We start from the raw sequence: 19,642 nt of genomic DNA on the forward strand, positions 1-19,642 counted from the left end.
CAGTTGGGGAGGGGATGAGAGGCCTCCCCCTTTTAAAAATTTGCTAATAGCCGCATTTCACCCTTGAGAAGAAACCCAAAGCATTCCTGTTCCCCTCCCCCAAATTTGCTAGCACAGATCAAAAGGTGTCAAAGACTAAATCTCGGTATTAACCAGCTGCTTCTAAAGGTTGAGGTTCAGGCGGCCATCTGCGAATGGCTTGCAAGCGGTAGGGGCAGCCCTGGCCTTGCACAATCTCATCCGGAGGGAAAGGATTCTGCAAAATTACTCTGGGTATGCTGGAGGAGAATTTGCTTTCCTCTTCTCCCCCCCCCCCCCCCCCCCGCTCCCCTCCCTTCCTCTCCAAACGGAGTCTCTGGATTAACTCAGTTGTAGAGGTGGCCTTGTTTAAACATGACTCCCACTGCTTGAGCTCCAGTGATATACAGTGCTCCCTCGATTTCCGCGGGTTCAAACTTCACGAATAGCCTATACCAGTGTTTTTCAACCAGTGTGCCGTGGCACACGTGGCACACTAGTGTGCCGCAACACATGGTCAGGTGTGCCGTGAAAAGGAAGCTCAGGTTCCAGTCTCGCAACTTTTTGCTGAGAGAAAGAGAGAGAGTGAGAGAGAGAGAGATAAATGAGCAAAAAGGAGAGGAACAAAAGAGAAATGAGAAAATGATTGAGACAGAGAATGAGAGGCAAGAGAGAGAAACAAAAGAGAGAGAGAAGTGACTCTTGATTTAAAGCATATGATAAAAAGCACCCAAAGAATAAGAGACAAAAAAACCCCCAACCCTCACCTGTTTTTGGAAATGGTTCAAGAGTGTGTATACACACACACACACACACACACACACACACACACAAGGGTGGGGAGGAGACAGGGATGGAAAAAGAGAGGGAAGTGTCTTAGGGTGTCATTTTGGTTGGTGGTGTGACCCAGGATTTTAAAATGTAAAAAATGTGCCACGGCTCAAAAAAGGTTGAAAATCACTGGCCTATACCACGGTTTTTCAAAAAATATTAATTAAAAAATACTTAGTGATTTTTTTTCCTATACCACGGTTTTTCCCGCCCGATGATGTCATACGTCATCGCCAAACTAATAATTTTTGCAAATAAATAACAAAAAAAATTAATTATTGTTAATAAATAATTATGTTTATAAATATCAGGATCACTAAGTGTCTTATTCAATGGTGAGTACCAGTAATAATGGTGAGTAAATGGTTGTTAAGGGAATGGGAAATGGTAATTTAGGGGTTTAAAGTGTTAAGGGAAGGCTTGTGATACTGTCCATAGCCAAAAATGGTGTATTTACTTCTGCATCTCTACTTCGAGGAAATTCGACTTTCGCGGGCGGTCTTGGAACGCATCCCCCGCGAAAATCGAGGGAACACTGTATCCCTTACTAAGGGACCCCCCCCCTTTCTTTTCACTGACTGGATAAAGCTTCAGATATTTATATTGAGAGCCCTTCTTTGGAAACATATTGTCTTGCTGCCCTTGGTTCTTTTGCCCACCTGGGAGTCCATCTGCTGCTTCATTCTCACCTTGAGGCCCTCCCTCATTTCAGATGAAGAACGCTGACTACTTTTCCAACTACGTGACAGAAGATTTCACCACTTACATTAACCGCAAACGGAAAAACAACTGTCACGGCAACCATATTGAGATGCAGGCTATGGCAGAGATGTACAACCGACCTGTGGAGGTTTACCAGTACGGCACAGGTACAGGCCCAGTTGCATCCCCAATTCTTCTGAACATCCGCCTGGGCGAGTGGCGTTGGCTGCTTCCCTGCCAAGGCCACCCATCCTGTCCTGCCATTTTTCCCCCCCTCTTCCAGAGCCCATCAACACTTTCCATGGCATCCATCAGAATGAGGATGAACCCATCCGGGTGAGCTATCACCGCAACATACATTACAACTCCGTGGTGAACCCCAACAAGGCTACCATTGGGGTGGGACTAGGGCTGCCCTCCTTCAAGCCAGGGGTGAGTTTTTCCTGGTCAACATCTGGTGAGGAGAGGGGGGAGGCTTTTTAGGATAGGCAAAAAGTTGGTGGCCAATGTCTTGTTCCATTCACGTGCTTCATGACCTGGGCTATCAGTTTCACTATTATCCGGGATAATAGCCCGGAACGTGGCCACGGCCCGGCTTTGGAAGATTGAGGCAAAGAGAATTTTAGAAGTCAGGAGGGTTATGAGAAACCTGCATGGTGTGTTTTGGGAGCACAACTTTCCAACATTTGTGGCGGGGAAGAATCTAAGGTCTACGTTGGCTTTTGGAGCTGCATTCCAATATGTCTTAGATTAATACCTGGACCCTACGCAAACTCTAATTTTGATGGAATTTTAACAATTCAAGTGCTTAACTATGGCTACCTTATAATTATTTTCCTTATAATCATTATGTTATTTTCGCTTTCTGTCTCATTCAAAGATATACGTTGATGGCAACATTGGATGCACCCAAGATTTGGGGGAGTTTTAACACATGCACCTGTTTTCCAAATAATAAAACAGTTGCTCCAATAGAGCTTTGTCACATTTGATAAAAAATTAATTTGACCCTACTTTTTTCTGTCTTCAAACATACCTTTTAAAACAGGTATCTCTTTTTAAGCTGTAGTGCAGGGTTTTTTTTAGTCTTGATGACTTTAAGATGTATGGACTTCAAACTCCCATAATTCTGCAGCCACCATGTTCATACATGTTCCAGCCCATCCATACATCTTGAAGTCAACAAGATTGAGAAACACCCTGCTGTAATGGATAGGTCGGAGGTCCCACATTCTGTAGGGACAAGGAGATCTGCTCAAATCATGGCCTACTACCATAATCTTCCCGATATCTCTATACACTTCCCAACTAACCACCTGGCCAAGCGGCTCAAGCGCATCCTTTCATGCCAGCTGGGGAACTCTGGAAATTTGAAGTCCACATATCTTGAAGCTGCCATGGTTTAGAAACTGTTCCAGTCGTGGCCCCTTAGTTGCCAGGAGACTACCATTGGTCTCCTTCCCAGATCTAGCAAAGCAGCCGTTCTCCAAGGCTGTTTCTATATTTCTTATGGCAATTTAATCCATCTCTTCCTTGTATCGAGGAGAAACTGAGCCACCTACCTGTTGTCTGTTCTCTCTAGGTGACCACTGGGCAATTGCTTCCCGTTCTACCCCAGTGCTGGTAATTTTGGAGGGATATTCACATTTTGCAGCTTCTGTTTAAGAAAAAAAAAAGGCTTTGGGTTGTTGGGACTGCAGTGGGCTTGCTACATTCCCTTTTGCTCCTTGTAGTATGCAGAACAGTCCCTGATGAAGAATGCGATCAAGACCTCAGAGGAGTCCTGGATCGAGCAGCAGATGCTGGAGGATAAAAAGCGAGCGACCGACTGGGAAGCCACCAACGAGGCCATCGAAGAACAGGTTGCCAGAGAGTCTTATTTGCAGTGGCTGCGTGACCAGGAAAAGCAGGCCAGACAGGTTCGGCTCTCTTTTCTTTGCACGGGAGACAAATAAGAGCCGTCGGGATACCTCGGGGGTCCCTGCAGGACTGCGGGATGGGCATGAGTAACTAGTCCTTTTCGGCCACGGAAAGTTTCAAAAAGTCCGTAGTCCCCTGACAAGCGCCTCCGCTCTTCTTCCCTCAGCCACGCAAAGCCAGTGCTACTTGCAGCTCTGCTACAGCGGCTGCGGCAAGCGGTTTGGAAGAATGGAGTGGCCGTTCCCCACGCCAGCGCAGTTCAGCTTCCTCCCCAGAACACCCTGACCTGCACAACGAGTTGAATGCAGCCAAACCCCCTTCTCCTGGAAGCACCGCCGCTCTAGCACTTACCAAACCCCCCTCGCCCTGTGCTCCAGGTGAGTGTTCTGTGGATTGGGGTGCAATGATGTAAGATTGTGGAATGGAGTATAATCGGTATTGGGTTCCTATCTGGACAGGGTGTGTGTGTTCCGGTAGCGAAAATGGAGCTGCGCATAGAGCTGAGGACGACCAGCATGCGCGCATGCATGCCCGAGCGAGATTTTGCTTCTGCGCATGGGCAGGAAGCAAAATCTTACGAGAAGACACGCAGGCGCATGAGATTTCGGTGGGTTTTTTGCTTCTGTGCATGCGCGGAAGTAAAAAAACCCACCAAAATCTCACGATTGTGCACATCCCCTCATGAGATTTTGCTCCCCGCACATGCACAGAAGCAAAATCTCACTCGGGCATGCAGCTGCACCCACCAGAGATGCAGAGCGGTGTGCAGAGCACATGGTAGCAGCAGCCCTTCACTGGATATAATGCTATATGTATCATGCTGCCAGGCACTGCTCTATAATGTCCTCATGCAGCATGATTCTTACAGCATCCATAGACAGGGCCTGTGGCCTCCCAATGTTAAGTAGCATTCTCTTACAAAAATGTCTGGGGCATCCCTGGATTGCTACATTTTATATAAGACTGCATTATTGTCGTGCAACATCCCTAAATACTTCCTACCATAAGTTTTCAGACATGAGGCGCCCAGACCATTACATGAAAAGATTGCTAAATGAATTGGGAAATTGACTTTTTTCCTTGAGACATGTCAAGCAAGTGCCTGCACATCATTTCAGTATAACAACTCACCTGCAAGATTTTGGAGGTGGGGGTGGGGGGCAAAGCTTCTATGTCTTTTCATTTCTCAGCCAAAGACAGGGATGGTTATGCAACTTGTCCATTTCCTGACTACATCGGAAATAGTTGCCCTGGGTTTTCATCCAGGAACCAAGTCACTTGTGCAATAGTATTATAACCATACTACAGATGCTGCTAAACAAACTATAACACATCTTAACTCACAGAGACTGGACCTTCCTTTTGAAGAGCAGGAGCAAGAACGAGAGAGCTAATTTTGCATACATTCAGAAAATTGCCAGGCACTTTTTAATTGAGCTCTTTGAGAAACTATATTAATGAAAATATAATAGTGTGTTAAAGTCTGCCTGAACAACAGTTGGAGATAATGCCCTTTTCAGCCGAAATATCTAATTCTTTTTTTAAAACTTATTTTTATTATACATTTTTCTTTGTTATACATAACTGCAAAGGCGGAAATTCTTAAATACGTATAACACAAGATTTAGCTTTGTGGAGTTAGAAACTAAAAGCCGTTCCAAAGAGCAGAACAACCCAGAGACAAGAATAGCTTAACATCTAATAGTTAAATCCCACTCCAGGCAGATCTTCGTAGCCATGTTCTGCTGAAGCGCCATTGTTGGGAAAGGATCTCCTAATCATAGTTTTATCTTTGTTTTCTGGCCTATGGGTGGCAAAACCAACCAGTGCAACCCATCTACCCACAGTTTAAAGAGCACCTTGAATGATTCTATTGCAGAGAGAACAGTAAATGGATGATGAACTTAGGTCATAATTTATGTGTCACTGCAGAATCCACACCAGGTTTTTTTAACCCTTCTGCATTGCATTAAGATTGGTAGCTACCCTTTAAAAAAAAATATTGAAAGTTGAAATTCTCAGGAATCGTGTATTGTCTCATCAGTCCTTTTATCTATGCAGATTTCTGCCTTGCAAAAGTTGTGACAGACGTTTTGCATTTCCAAGGAATGTGGATCTTGCAGGTGTTAACTTTTCAGCAGCAAACATTTGTTGGCATTCTTTTAAAGAGAGTTGTGTAAACTTCCAAGTCTGCAGATAACCGTCTGCAATAGGGCGCTCAGTTCTGAACCCTGCAATGCAAAGTTTTCATTGTGCAGTTTTCACCTCTCCCAGGTACAAGCAGCCAGTTGTCTGCAGGTGGCGGACGAGTAACCCCTCCCTTAGTGTCGTTGTATCCAGCCCTGGAGTGCCGGGCAATAATGCAACAGATGTCGCCCACAGCATTCGGTAGGTGCCCTCATTTTGCCCTGCAGGCAGGAGAGGAATCTTGGATTAGCCGGTTTTCAGCTTTCATACCTTTAAAAAGCAACGCCTTCTGGCACTCAAAGCCATGCCAGCATTATACTCGGTCTCTTTAGTTTCACTCTACAGAATCTCACGTGTTGAAATGCTCCCAACCTTTGATCCTTAATCTTGTGGACTGGATGTAAAGGTTTAAACTGCCCTTCTCCAGGTTTTATACAGAAGAGCTGGCTTTTACACAAGATGACCGTTGGCTAGTAGCTGCAACCACACAGGTTTCCAGGACAACCAAACGTTAAATGTTTATTTATCCACAGCGTGATGGTGATCATTTATCTGTCTGTGTTTTACTTTTTGATACAGGAAAAGAAAAATATATTCAAAATATAAGGGCATTGTAATTACCATCAGTGCACACACTGGTTGAATTTAGCCAATTAAACAAATGGGAAAGGGTGGGAATCTCACCCAAATTCAGTAGCTGTGGACTCTGGAAGAAATGAATCTATTTTTTAACTTTATTTTATTGATTTTTATAGTATAAAGGAATACACACAACACAAAACAGTGCACAGTGAATTGCGCTTCCGCCACCCAACAATATTAGAAACATAGAAGACTGACGGCAGAAAAAGACCTCATGGTCCATCTAGTCTGCCCTTATACTATTTTCTGTATTTTATCTTAGGATGGAAATATGTTTATCCCAGGCATGTTTAAATTCAGTTACTGTGGATTTACCAACCACATCTGCTGGAAGTTTGTTCCAAGGATCTACTACTCTTTCAGTAAAATAATATTTTCTCATGTTGCTTTTGATCTTTCCCCCAACTAACTTCAGATTGTGCCCCCTTGTCCCTGTGTTCACTTTCCTATTAAAAACACTTCCCTCCTGGACCTTATTTAACCCTTTGACATTTTTAAATGTTTCGATCATGTCCCCCCTTTCCCTTCTGTCCTCCAGACTATACAGATTGAGTTCACTAAGTCTTTCCTGATACGTTTTATGCTTAAGACCTTCCACCATTCATTCAGTCCCTCCACCAAATGAGGGTGTACTAATTTATAATTTTTTTAAAAACCAGGAACATCAACGTGTTTGCAAAGTGTAGAGTGATTCCAATTTGTTCTTTATGGCTCGGTCTCAAATTCTACTAGCCACAAAGCCTCTAACCCTGTCCCATCTTCCCATCAGTTTTTCCACTTTATTTTCATCGATCGTATTCATTTTAATTCCCATAATTTCAAATTGAATGTGTTCCACCATGTGCCGATACCAGTTTTGTATCGTCCGTGGTAGAAATGAACCTAGGAAAGCCGCAAGTGGTTAAACGTGAAAAGTCTCTGCAAAAGTCCTTGGAGGGGGGCGGCATGTAAATCCAATAAATAAATAAATAAATAAACCCTGGCCAGGTGTGTGTGTGTGTGTGTTAAAGAGGACGGTGGCCAAGAGGAGTCAAAAGAACGGGTGAGGTGGCAGTGCAAAATGGGTTTGGAAGGAGTACAGTTCCCCATCCTTGTGCACTGACAGTGCCGGTAGAGGCTGAAGCCAAGCTCACTTGACCTAGCTTCCTTCTGCTCTCCCTTCCTCTGACTGTTTTTGCCCCTCTTTGCCTGTCTTTGGCCAGGTCTGAGCGACTGGGAAGACGACGAGATCTTGGCCTCGGTGCTGGCTGTTTCGCAACAGGAGTACTTGGAAAGCATGAAGAAAGGCGCCCTGCACAGAGACAGTGGTTCCGACAAGAGTTGATACCTGGCTCCAGCTCTCTGCGCTCGCCCTGACACCCCTTCGGTGCATGTTTTGGCAGGAAGGATGATATAACACCCGGGACCCCTCCCCTCCTCCGCCTCCTCCACTGCTGCTGATCAAGGCTCCTCCGGCTGCCCTTCACGCCTCCCCCACTTTTGACTCTCCGCAGAAGACTCTTCCCCTCTGGTGCGCCGAGAAACAGACAGGTGTAAGAGAGGGACAAGGACCCCTCCCACAAGGAGCCGGAAAAACTCACAAACTGGGGCATGCTGGGCTTCCCCTTCATCTGCCGTTTCCTCCCCCCCCCCCATTATTAAAAGAAGTCATTGAACTGATCCTCGAGAGAGCCCTCCCCCCCCCTTTGGATCAGAGGGGTGGAGTTTGCCTGCAGGTGGGGTGGGGGTGGGGATGGAAGGGGGAGGAGAACGGACACTGGCTTTCGGGGTGTGGAGAGCGCGCGTAGCTGCCTCGCTAGAAGGAAAACGCCACTGTCGGGCCTGCTGCTGGTTTCCCTGACCCTGGAGGCTGTGGGGGAATCATGGGATTTGGGGGGCAAGGAGAAGAGGAGTTGATAGGATACCGCTTGCTTTTCTCTCTCTCTCTTTCAGCCACATTCACCTGCTCTAGGAGAAATGTTTTTTTAGCAAAGCCGGTCCTTAAACCTGCAGCCAATGAAATCATTCTGCCTTCCTCCAAAGAGAAGTCTGCTCCCCCTCTGTCTGTAAGATGCTCTACCCCCCTTTTTTCACTGTGCAATAGCCTTTCTTTCCTCTTCCCACCCGCCTCTTCGTTCACGTGTGGCTCTTGACCGCCCGGCGGGCATCACTTCTTCCACCATTGCCAACGGGGTCGTTCCAGCTATCTGGTCTAGCTGCTCTCCTGGGCTGTGCCTCGTTGGCCTTGGTCCCTCTTGCTGCTGCCTTTTCGATTCTCCCGTGCCTAGCAGCAGAGGGAGAGGGGGCACTGCTCACCGGTCAGTGTCAGGACTTCCCCCTGAGCAGGTCTGCCCTTAGGGTAACGCTAAGAGGAACGGGAACTGGGAACCGAATGGACTCCGGGTAGAAAATAATGAAATGGAGGCTGCAGCTAATGTGGAGGCATGCCAAGCTCTCCGGGGCAGGGGGGCAAAAATAGACTGTGACTCCCATTCTAAGGGCTGGTTCAAACCGGGGAGCCTCTCCTGGGTCTTGGACTGCTAATGATGGACTGGCTTGAAAGTTTAAAGCAGACAAAACAAGCCAAGGAAGGAAGTATTTCTGGTAATCTTACCTTTTTTCCAGGTGTGGTGTCTTCCTCACTACATAATGTAGTTATAATCTACCTATTGTGGCCATTTTACTGTCCAAGCCTTGGTCTGAACAAGTGTTTCTTTACGGTCCGATGTAAAGAAGCCATGTGCTCAGCTCCTCTTGCATCTTCATGCTGAGTCCCAAATTCCTGGATGGACAGGAGATACGCTGACATTATTGCCCCCCCCCCCCATTTGTTGCTCCCTGACCCTTCAAAGAGGCATCTTTGAAAAGTGGGGAGGGGAGTCAGTCTGCTGCTTTAGAAGATGGGATCCTGGAGACTCCACGGATGGCTGGTCTAAAAGTGGTATTTGGTGCCTGAAATAAAAAATATAGGCAGAGTTGACCTCCTGCACGCTCTTTTCTCTCTCTCATTGTATTTTCTTCTTTAATTTTGGTTTGTTTGTTTGTGCACGCTGGATGACAAACTTCTCTGCATTGGGGGTGGGGGGAGGAAGGAAATGAATTTGGATAGTCTACATGAACTACAATATTTACGCTGCTATTTCTCAAGTGTGCGGTTGAGTTTTCTGCTTTCCAGAAAACTATTCTGTTGCCAATGAAGGAGTTATGGTTGGTCCACGAGTCCGGTTGAAAAAAGACCTTGGGACAATTGTGTTTGTTTGCTTTTCTTGATGGGCAGTTCTTTAAGTCAGTGATTTTCAACCTTTTTTGAGCCACGGCACATTTTTTACATTTACGAAACCCTGGGGCACATTGAGCAAGGGGGGGGGGGGGGCTAAAAAAAGTTTGGACAAAAAAATTATCTCTCTCTTCCTCCCTTTTGCTTTATTTCTCTCTCCCTCCCACTTTCTCTCCCTTCCTCTTTCTCTCTCTCCATCCCTTTCTTTCTCTTCCTCTCTTTTTTGCTCTCTTTCTCTCTCCCTCCCTACCTCCCTCTATGTCTTTCTCTCTCCTTCCCTCCCTCTCTTTCTCTCTCTTGCTTTCTTTTTCTCTCTCTTGTTCTTTCTCTCTCACTCGCTCTTTCTCTCTCTTGCTTTCTCTCTCTTTCTCTCTCTCTTGCTTTCTCTCTCTGAGCTTCGCGGCACACCTGATCATGTCTCGCAGCACACTAGTGCGCCGCGGCACACTGGTTGAAAAACACTGCTTTAAGTCACCCAAGTAGGAAATGGAAAGCCATTGATTATCTGCTGAAAATGTAAATGCCACATGGCTCTCTCCAGCAGGTTCATGTGCTCCACCCAAGGACTGCCCCTCCAGTAATGAAGGCCCCATGATCAAAAACACACTTTATGTGAGATCAGTGTCAGCAGAAGAAAACCATGTAGGGACAACTTGGACCCAATAGAACCAATCAAATAGTTTTTGAGATGCCTTAAATGGTGGATATCCATGCTCAGTACCATTTAGTCATTGTTCCTTTGCAAAGGGCCAGAGAGTTCCTTTGCAATGGGATATTAGGAAATAACAGGAATGTCTCAATTTCTCTCATCATTAGTGCCATAAGGGCTACCTCCTTGAAAACCAACCAACTCAGATCCTAAGCAGCATGATAGACCTAGTGGATACTGAAAGTCATCTTTGCATACAGGATTTCAGTCTCTGCTGGGGAGTAAAAGATCAAGCTCATCTGCTGTGGATCTGTTTTTTTGCATCTGGGCCTCATTCCTTGTCTGCTCCCTTTCTCAGCCAACAAGCTGCTGTGAGGGTTTCTATGACCTGTGCTGACACCTGAGGGAGAACAGGTTTTTAATTGACATGTGGCAGTCAGGAATTGGCATCCCTTTTCCATGTTTGTGTATTGAACGGGGAGGGGAGGCGCTGGCTGATAAAATAGCAGCCATCAAACTCCTGTCTGCTAATGCCAGTCACTTCTCAACTCTGCTTGCAAACTAGCTTGTGCTGATAGATTTTAGACGCAACTGCTAAGGCAGTGATGGTGAAACCTTTTTTGGCTCGGGTGCACGGGCGATAGCACATGCCCTCACCCTTGATGCAGTGTCCTCCCCCTGTGGTGCATGCACACAACCCCTCATGCTGCCTCCTCACACATGCTCACAACCCCCCTGCGCTGCCCCCTCGCGCATGCTCACAGGCCTCACTAAAGCCTCCAGATTGCCAGTAGGCCCATTGGGCTGTTTTTCACCATCCCCAAGGTTCAGGAAAGCCTCTCGAAGCCTGAGGATGGAGAAAACAGCCAAATGATCCAAACAGAAGTTTGGAAATGAACCTCCAGTTGGCCTGTTGGGCCATTTTTCGCTGTCCCCAGGCTTCAGGAGCTTTCCTGAAGCCTGAGGAGAATGAAAATGGCTGAAAAGAAGCATAGGGCAACACCTCACGTGCCCTCAGATATGCATGCCACAGGTTCACCATCACTGTGCTAAGCTGTCCAGAGCTGGAGAAACCTGGTCTGGTAGTCACAATCCACTTTTCCCCAGAAAATATTAAGGGAGATACCCTAACGACAAAGTAGTAGGTTTGAAGTCACTCTCTGCTGGCTTTTTGTCACGTTCAAGTCCAAGGTGTGGCCAAAAGGACGAATTGTTTGGAAGTAGTACTGGGACTGCTGAAACTAAGAATGAAAGAGTTCTGTTGGGTCAGGGCAGAGGGTTCAAAATAAACCCTGTTGCTTTCCAGTGGGGCAGGAGCCATTTGGGTCAATTAAAAGTGGTTTTGAACTATTTTGGCTTCCAAATATAAATGCAGATATGGTGATGGAAGGGGGGGAGGGCGTGATAGGAGCTTAGTCCAATGTTTTTGGAGCATACCATAGGCCAGTGTTTCCCAACCTTGGCAACTTGAAGATATTTGGACTTCAACTCCCAGAATTCCCCAGACAGCGAATGCTGGCTGGGGAATTCTGGGAGTTGAAGTCCAGATATCTTCAAGTTGCCAAGGTTGGGGAACACTGCCATAGGCAGACCGATGGAGGGTTAACGTGCTAAGGATGTATGTTGCACTGATCCATACTTGGACCAGAAAGAGACACGGGAGTGCCAAGTTGACAAAATAAAAAGTCCTTTCAATATGCTTTGGCTGCTGTGTTGAGGGAAATACTTCCCTGTAAATAACTACAAGCAGAAAACCAACATAAGAGGAAGTGGGCAGGAATCATTTTATCTGACTGCTAGTGACTTCTTAGATTATTTGCATGAAGCTTAGTAAATAGAAGAGCAATAAAAATAATATCCGGATGGTAACAGTTCCTGTTGCATCTTGTAGATCAGATAACACAACGTTAGATTTAAAATACTTGATAAGCTAGTTTATCCTGGTCCCCCCTCCCCACCAAAAAACCCTCCACATCTATACTTTTCTCTGCTTTAAGACACAAGGCCCCCCTATATATTTCAATAATGTGGATCAGGGGCCCCCAAACTTGGCAACTTTAAGACTTGTGGACTTCAACTCCCAGAATTCTGGGAGTTGAAGTCCACAGGTCTTAAAGTTGCCAAGTTTGAAGGCCTCCGATGTGGATGTTGCTAGTACATTATACTGCTACACTTTTCTGAGTCTCGTTCTCTCTACCATGTGGGTAGGTTTGCACTGCAACTTGGCTAGCAGAGATAAATTTAGTGGGGTGGAGTGGGAGGGAAATCCTCCAACTGTCCTCTGACATTCTTTTTCACATCTCAGGATATAATGATCTGAAGAAGATGCAACTGCTTCCAACATTGGAGTAATTAAAAAATAAGTAAAGTGGAATGAGGATGGTAGCGACATATCTAAGAATGGAAGGGGGTGGGGGAGGAAAGAGATCAGTTCTTTCAAAATTTGGGTAGATCACTCATAATTGAGTAAAGGTGTTTTTTCTTTGGGTTACAACAAGTCAACATGTCACAACAAGAATATTAAAATTGATTTAAAGTTTGCAGTGCATACTAAAAAAAAAACCACTTGAAAATCTCCCAGTGTATTCCTATTAAGACAAAACCCAATGAATTTACCAATGGTAATTTGTTGAAATGACATAAAGACTACTCAAAGATGCGTTTTGCTAATAAAAGTCATACAAGTTAGAGCCATTTGTTCAACTACTGAACTTACAGTGGTGCTGAAGGAAGGGACTTATGATTGGTCCTTAAAGATTTTCTGATAAATGTTTTCAGGTAATGAAGGAAAAAAATTGGAAATCACTGCCTTAGGCAGTTCTTAGGAAGGACATGTAAACTTATAATGCTGCTACTGATGTGACAGCAGAACTGGTCTTGTTTATTTATTTATTTTGTCCAATACACAATGAGGGTTTCAGTGGGTATATATCTATATACACATAGTAAAATACATAATGAATGTTATAGAGGAGATACTCATAGTAAAATATATCTAAGTTCTCATCAAACGCTGGTTATATTTGTGCAGTTCACTGAACCAGAAACTTGGCAGCCACCTTTTAGCGTAGTGTGTTATGTGAACCCAGTGTAGGGGACTAAAGTTCAGTAGGTTGTATGAATACCCTAAAGTACATGGATGCCATTAATGGATCAAGTGTTTTTGCAACCTCACTACTTCCATAAGTTATGACTGTTGACCTGAGTATACTTCCCCAACAATACCTATTTGGAGGCTCTTGGTGGCTGCAGGAGCTGGATTTCCAATTATAGACTAAACTTTAACTGACCTGACCTGGCATCAATTTTGCTTCAAGAAAAAGTTGATGACTATTGGTTTATTATATAGGGGTGTATGCGGTATTCAGTTAGAGCAGTGTTTCCCAACCTTGGCTGCTTGAAGATATCTGGACTTCAACTCCCAGAATTCCCCAGCCAGCATTTGCTGGATGGGGAATTCTGGGAGTTGAAGTCCAAATATCTTCAAATGGCCAAGGTTGGGACACACTGAGTTAGAGGTAGCTCCTCTGGTGCTGGAGTATGTGATGTCCTTTCGGGGCAGCTCATTTTAGGGCAGCTTTTAAGGCAGCTTGTCCATCTTTGGTCCCCACCAGTCACTCAGCCCGCACCTGTGGCTTCTAATAGCTGTAGCATGTGCAGCGGCCACATCCCCAGCAACAGTTTTGACAGGCTGGCCAGATCAGGTTGAGAATAGCTGTTGGGTCATTGACCTTCAGTAAGATACAAACTTGTCTATCCCGAGCATGTGAAGACAGATTCCTGAATTTTTGGCCAATTTTCCTGTGTCTGAATGGTTCTTCCTAGTTCTGTGCTTAAAAAAAAAAGCCCCCCTGCCCACCTCTGGGTTAAAACTGACCTTTCTTTCTTCGCCCGAAGCACAGATGATCAGCTGTATTTCGGGCCAAATTCCCTTGAGCATGCGCAGAAGCGAAATCGCACAAAATGTCACAATGCGAACCGGTGGCAAAGTGGAACCCACCCCTGGCCTGGATTGACCACAGCATGTTACCCCTACTCGTGAATAAGAGCAAAGTCAGTTCAAGGAGTAGTTGTGAATCGGTACCCAACTAGTGCAGTGTTTCTCAATTATTTTCTGTTCTTTCCCCCAGGAAGAAGTAAACATTTTGTGCCCTCCCCCCCCCCCCAACTCTCCACCAGAATGATTGTTTGCAATATTGGCACATTTTTGCTGAAAAGAATTATCACGTGATTGGGGTATAATGTGTTTAAGTGAGGCCTTAATTTATTTGGCTTCATGCTGTCCGTGGCCAACATTTTTAGACATAGTAAACATCCCGGTGTTTCCTCGTCTCCCACCGTAGTCACAGTGAAGCTAAGCGCTACATAGCCTTCGGCAAATTTCCTCATCTTAGCTTCCGGGAGACTTACATTAGTCTCATTATCTCCGTCTCTCTCCTCCTTTCTTTTCATCCCTCTTAAATATTTTTCCATGGTATCGCTTGAGGGTTTGTTATATGCACTTCATATCTCCTACTCTGTGTTGTGTGCTATTGTTCGGTGCAAAACCCCCTACTCCCTGTGGCAAAAAAAGGCCTGTTCCCTGGGGACATGCGCTCCCCGTCCCCGGCATCACTCTGTGACACATCCAGGAGGGCCTGTCCCACTATTTGAGAAACACTGAACTAGTGGAGGCCAGAGCAGACACAGCAAAGGTTCCACATGTGCCTCTCAATAAAGCCTCCTGCCTCAGTCAGAAGCTAATGTTGAGCTGGGACCTTGTTCTTCAGGCTTGGCTACCCACAGGTGCAAGCAAATGACTCCAGTCAAAGGAATCCTGTTGGGCTTGCTTTGCAGCAGGACCCACACCGAGGAGCAATGGGTCCTTCCCAAGTCTTTTTCCTCATGCCTTCCATCCACCCCAGGAAAAAAGACAGGCATGATTGAGTCACTTGCTCTTCAGTCTTTTCTGGGACTTGCCCAGAAAATGTCAAGCAAGGAATTTTCAACAGGTATGAGGAATTGGTTTCCCTCCTGTTCTCTCCACTGACGTGGACAGGATGACCAAGGCTGCAACTCCGATCTGTTGTAAGAGGCTGACCTCTTGTTTCACCGAGCTTCAGAGATTTCCCTCCATTTCTCTCTCAGGTTTGTCTGAAGTATTAATTTATGGGGCCGGCCTGCATTTGCATCAAGTGATTTAAATTTCTTTTAAAATCACTGAAGCTTGCAAAATAAACTTTTGTTCCTCAACCTCAATAGCATTTGAAGGAGGCTGACTGCGGTAGTGGTGACAGAAATAGGATCAAAGTGGTGATATTGTTTACATGAACAAAGGTTAGATTTGTCTTGAGCTGTCACAGTGATGTGATGCTGGCCGGGGAATTCTGGGAGTTGAAGTCCACACATCGTAACAGCAGCTAAGATTGAGAAATACTGGACTAGGGAACATTTGGCAAACAAAAGGTGCTTGAGGGCACCAGGAAAGAATTTTGGCATGCAACTCAAAAACAAAATGCATCAAATTAATTTCAACCCAGAATTTAAAAAAACCCTGAAGTTTGTATTTGCATGCGTAATAGAGATTAGTTATGGCAGATAAAAGTAAAGAAGAGGATATAAACCACCCAGAATTTCTAGGTGTTGGGTAGCGTATAAATTTTAAGATGTTATATCAGGTAAATATACCATATTTTTCAGATTATAAGATGCACTGGTGTATAAGATGCACCAAGATTTCTAAGAGTTAAATAAGAAAAAAGCACTCAGGAGCACTCCGCAAGCCTCCCAAATCCTCTGCACGCCTCATTTTTCGTAAAACCTGATTCATTTTTCACAAAAATGGGGACATTTTTGCCTTCCTTCAGCCCCCAAGAGCATTCTGCAGGCCTCACAAACCCTCTGCACATCCCATTTTTTTGCAAAATGACCCATTTTTCACCTGTACTGCAAAAACAAACAAACGGGGGTGGGGGGGACGCAGAAGGTTTGGGAAGCCTGCAGAGAGCTCCTGGGAGTTGAGGTAAGGCAAAATGCCTCCGGTTTTGGAAAAAATGAACTTTTTTAACCCGTTTTTTTTTTTTTTGCAAAAATGTGGCACCCAGAAGGTTTGTGAGGCCTGCAGAAAGTGCCTGTGCCTTCCTCCAAGGAGCACTGTGCAGGCCTCACAAACCATCTGCGCACCCTATGTGAAAAACAGGCCCGGGGCAGGGCTTCTTGGGGCCAAAAATGGCTGTATTCTATGTATAAGATGCACCGACATTTCCACTCTTTTAGGCAGGAGTAAAGTGCATCTTATACTCCGAAAAATATGGTAGTTAGATTCACAAACCCATTTTAATATGTGATGTAGTTATTATTGAACGTGTGTGAATCCAACCAAATTGTGAATTCTTAAGTATGTTTATCGTCATATTGGTAAGTCCAGGCAGTCCTCAACTTACAACAGTTTATTTAGTGACCATTCTAAATTACAACAGCACTGAAAAAAAGTGACTTAAGACCGTTTTTCAGAGTTACAACTTTTGTAGCATTCCTATGGCCACGTGACCAGAATTTGGATGCTCAGCAACTGACTTGCATCTACGACAGTTGCAGTGTCCCAGGATCGTGTGTTTGCCCTCTGGGACCTTCTGACATGCAAAGGCAACGGGGAAGACAGATTTACTTAACAGCCATGCTACTAAGTTAAAAACTGCAGCGATTCACTTAACAACTATGGGAAGAAAGGTCCTAAAGCCTGGCAAAATTCTTTGCTTAAGCAATAGAAATTTGGGGTTCAATTATGGTTGTAAGTCGAGGACTATCTGTACCGAGATTAGAAGTATTGACAAAACACAAATACATCCTTTTTGGTCTAGAACAGTGATGGCGAACCTATGGCAAAGGTGCCACATGTGACACATGGAGCCATATCCGCTGGCACTTGAGCCATTGTCCTAGCTCAGCTCCAACGTGCACGTGTGTGCTGGCCAGCTGATTTTTGCCTCACAGAGGCTCTGGGAGGGGTATTTTGGCTTCCAGAGAACCTCCAGGGGGGTGGGGGAGGGCACTTTTACACTTCCCCGGCTCCGTGGAAGCCTTTAGAGCCTGGGGAGGGTGAAACACGAGCCTATTGGGCCCAATAGAAGTTGGGAAACAGGCCGTTTTTGGCCTCTGGAGGGCCTTCGTGGGGTGGGGAAAGCTGTTTTGTCCTCCCCCGGCATTGAATTATAAGTGGGGGCACTCAAGTATGCGCGATAGCACACGTGCATGCTCTCTTGGCACTTGAGCAAAAAAAGGTTTGCCATCACTGGTCTACAAGCATCATGTCTCCTCACAAACTGGTCTCCATTTTATATGAGCCGGGTTTGGCGCAGCAGGTAGAGTGCTGTACTGCAGGCCACTGAAGCTGACTTGTAGATCTGAAGGTCAGCGGTTCAAATCTCATCACCGGCTCAAGGTTGACTCAGCCTTCCATCCTTCCGAGGTGGGTAAAATGAGGACCTGGATTGTGGGGGAAATAGCCTATCTCTGTTAAAAAAGTGCTATTGCTAACATGTTGTAAGCCGCCCTGAGTCTGAGAAGGGCGGCATAAAAATCAAATAAACAAATAAATATGTTGGCTGAAATGCTCCCAGGTTGCTCCTGCCTGTCAGTTGTCAGAGAGACAGTCGCAAAGGCAGCACAAGGCTCTGCTCACCCACCCAGACGCCACCATTTGGGTTATTTTACCCTCTGTCTATGCACAGAGCGCTTTGTGCATACACAGAGGGTAAAAGAACCCAAAATGGCGGAATCCAGGCAGGTGGGAGGAGCCTCATGCTCCCTTTGTGACCGGCTCCCTGACAGGCAGGAGCGAACCAGGAGCATTTCACCCTTGTTGGCATCTCACTTCTATTAATGATCTTGCTCAGGGGTCACTGAACATAGCAACTTTAAAACTTGTGGACTTCAACTCCCAGAATTCTCTGGGAGTTGAAGTCCACAAATCTTAAAGGTGCCAAGTTTGAAGACCTCTGCTCTTGCTAGATCATTTTCACTTTAGCAGGTCAAAATACAGTAGCTGTAGTGCAGGGGTCTCCAACCTTGGCATCTTTAAGACTTGTGGACTTCAACTCCCAGAATTCTCTGGGAGTTGAAGTCCACAAATCTTAAAGGTGCCAAGTTTGAAGACCTCTGCTCTTGCTAGATCATTTTCACTTTAGCAGGTCAAAATAGCTGTAGTGCAGGGGTCTCCAACCTTGGCATCTTTAAGACTTGTGGACTTCAACTCCCAGAATTCTCTGGGAGTTGAAGTCCACAAATCTTAAAGGTGCCAAGTTTGAAGACCTCTGCTCTTGCTAGATCATTTTCACTTTAGCAGGTCAAAATAGCTGTAGTGCAGGGGTCTCCAACCTTGGCATCTTTAAGACTTGTGGACTTCAACTCCCAGAATTCCTCAGCCAGCTTTGCTGGCTGAGGAATTCTGGGAGTTGAAGTCCACCACAAGTCTTAAAGTTGCCAAGGTTGGAGACCCCTGCTGTAGTGTATGTATTACAGTACAGTATTGCAAATTTTCTCTCTTCCCCTCTCTCCCATCTTTAGAGAATATCCATCTCCCTTATAGAGTGAAGGTGTGTCATATTATTTCACTTAGGAAGGATAATTTCTTGTGGCTCCGTGTGTGACAGAGACAGAGAAACAGGGACACGGAGAGAAAGCACATATGAACCACACCAGTCACAGAGAAGAAAGACACTGTCATGTTTACACTGGCTTAAAAGTTCAGGCTGGCTTCTCCTGGCCTGTTTTGTTTGCTCTGGTCAAGTTTTTGGTCAAGTTTTTCAGAACCGCTCCGAGTCTGCTGAGCGGGGCGGCATACAAGTCTAATAAATTAAATTAAATTAAAATTTTAGAACCTCAGTAAGACCCCAGCAGAGTATACCTGCCTGACTCACTACCCACCGATCCCAGCCCATCAATCTTTACGTAGAGCCTGATTCCCCATTGGTGACCGGATTAGCAAACAGGGTGAGGCTGGATTTTTAATACTGGAGAGTTTTGAGGGGGGAGGGTGTTTGCTTCTTCAATTACATAAATACCATAACAATCTTTAAAGACTCCATTCAAAAGTTTCCACTACAAATGCGTAATAAAAAACAACCTGTGGAACTTATTTTCAGCCATTGTATGCCCAGAGGTAGATGCTGTGCCAGAAAGGGAAACAAACAGCGTTTCATAGTAAATAACCATTATAATCAGGATGTCGTCATCAGCATTTGAGCCATTGTTTATCCACCGCAAACGCTTTTTATCAAGCGGGATCCATTCTTAGTTCACCTGCCATCAGTTGTTCTTGCTATGTGACCATTTCCATTTCAACTCTTTTACTTCTTTTGACGGTACAAGAATATCAGAGATCTTCAAACTTGGCAACTTTAAGACTTGTGGACTTACAACTCCTCTAGGAGATGGGTGGCATATAAATAAATAAAATA

The 19,642-nt window shown here is 45.3% G+C and overlaps 1 protein-coding gene across 3 annotated transcripts in view; it reads left to right on the forward strand.

Annotated features, from left to right (window-relative positions):
* OTUD5 (OTU deubiquitinase 5) overlaps positions 1-9,257 on the forward strand; it is a 69,660-nt gene extending 60,403 nt beyond the window's left edge. For 2 of the 3 annotated variants that reach the window (XM_070741254.1, XM_070741252.1), the window contains exons 4-9: positions 1,562-1,718; positions 1,835-1,983; positions 3,285-3,470; positions 3,638-3,848; positions 5,746-5,859; positions 7,503-9,257. In XM_070741254.1, coding sequence (XP_070597355.1) covers positions 1,562-1,718; positions 1,835-1,983; positions 3,285-3,470; positions 3,638-3,848; positions 5,746-5,859; positions 7,503-7,624 — 939 coding nt within the window. In that variant the 3' untranslated portion in view covers positions 7,625-9,257. The remainder of the gene's footprint in view (positions 1-1,561; positions 1,719-1,834; positions 1,984-3,284; positions 3,471-3,637; positions 3,849-5,745; positions 5,860-7,502) is intronic. The other variant, XM_070741253.1, reaches the window with a different exon arrangement.
* Positions 9,258-19,642: the final 10,385 nt, after the last annotated feature.

This window comes from Erythrolamprus reginae, chromosome 2, assembly GCF_031021105.1.
Source record: "Erythrolamprus reginae isolate rEryReg1 chromosome 2, rEryReg1.hap1, whole genome shotgun sequence".
Taxonomy (NCBI): Eukaryota; Metazoa; Chordata; class Lepidosauria; order Squamata; family Dipsadidae; genus Erythrolamprus; species Erythrolamprus reginae.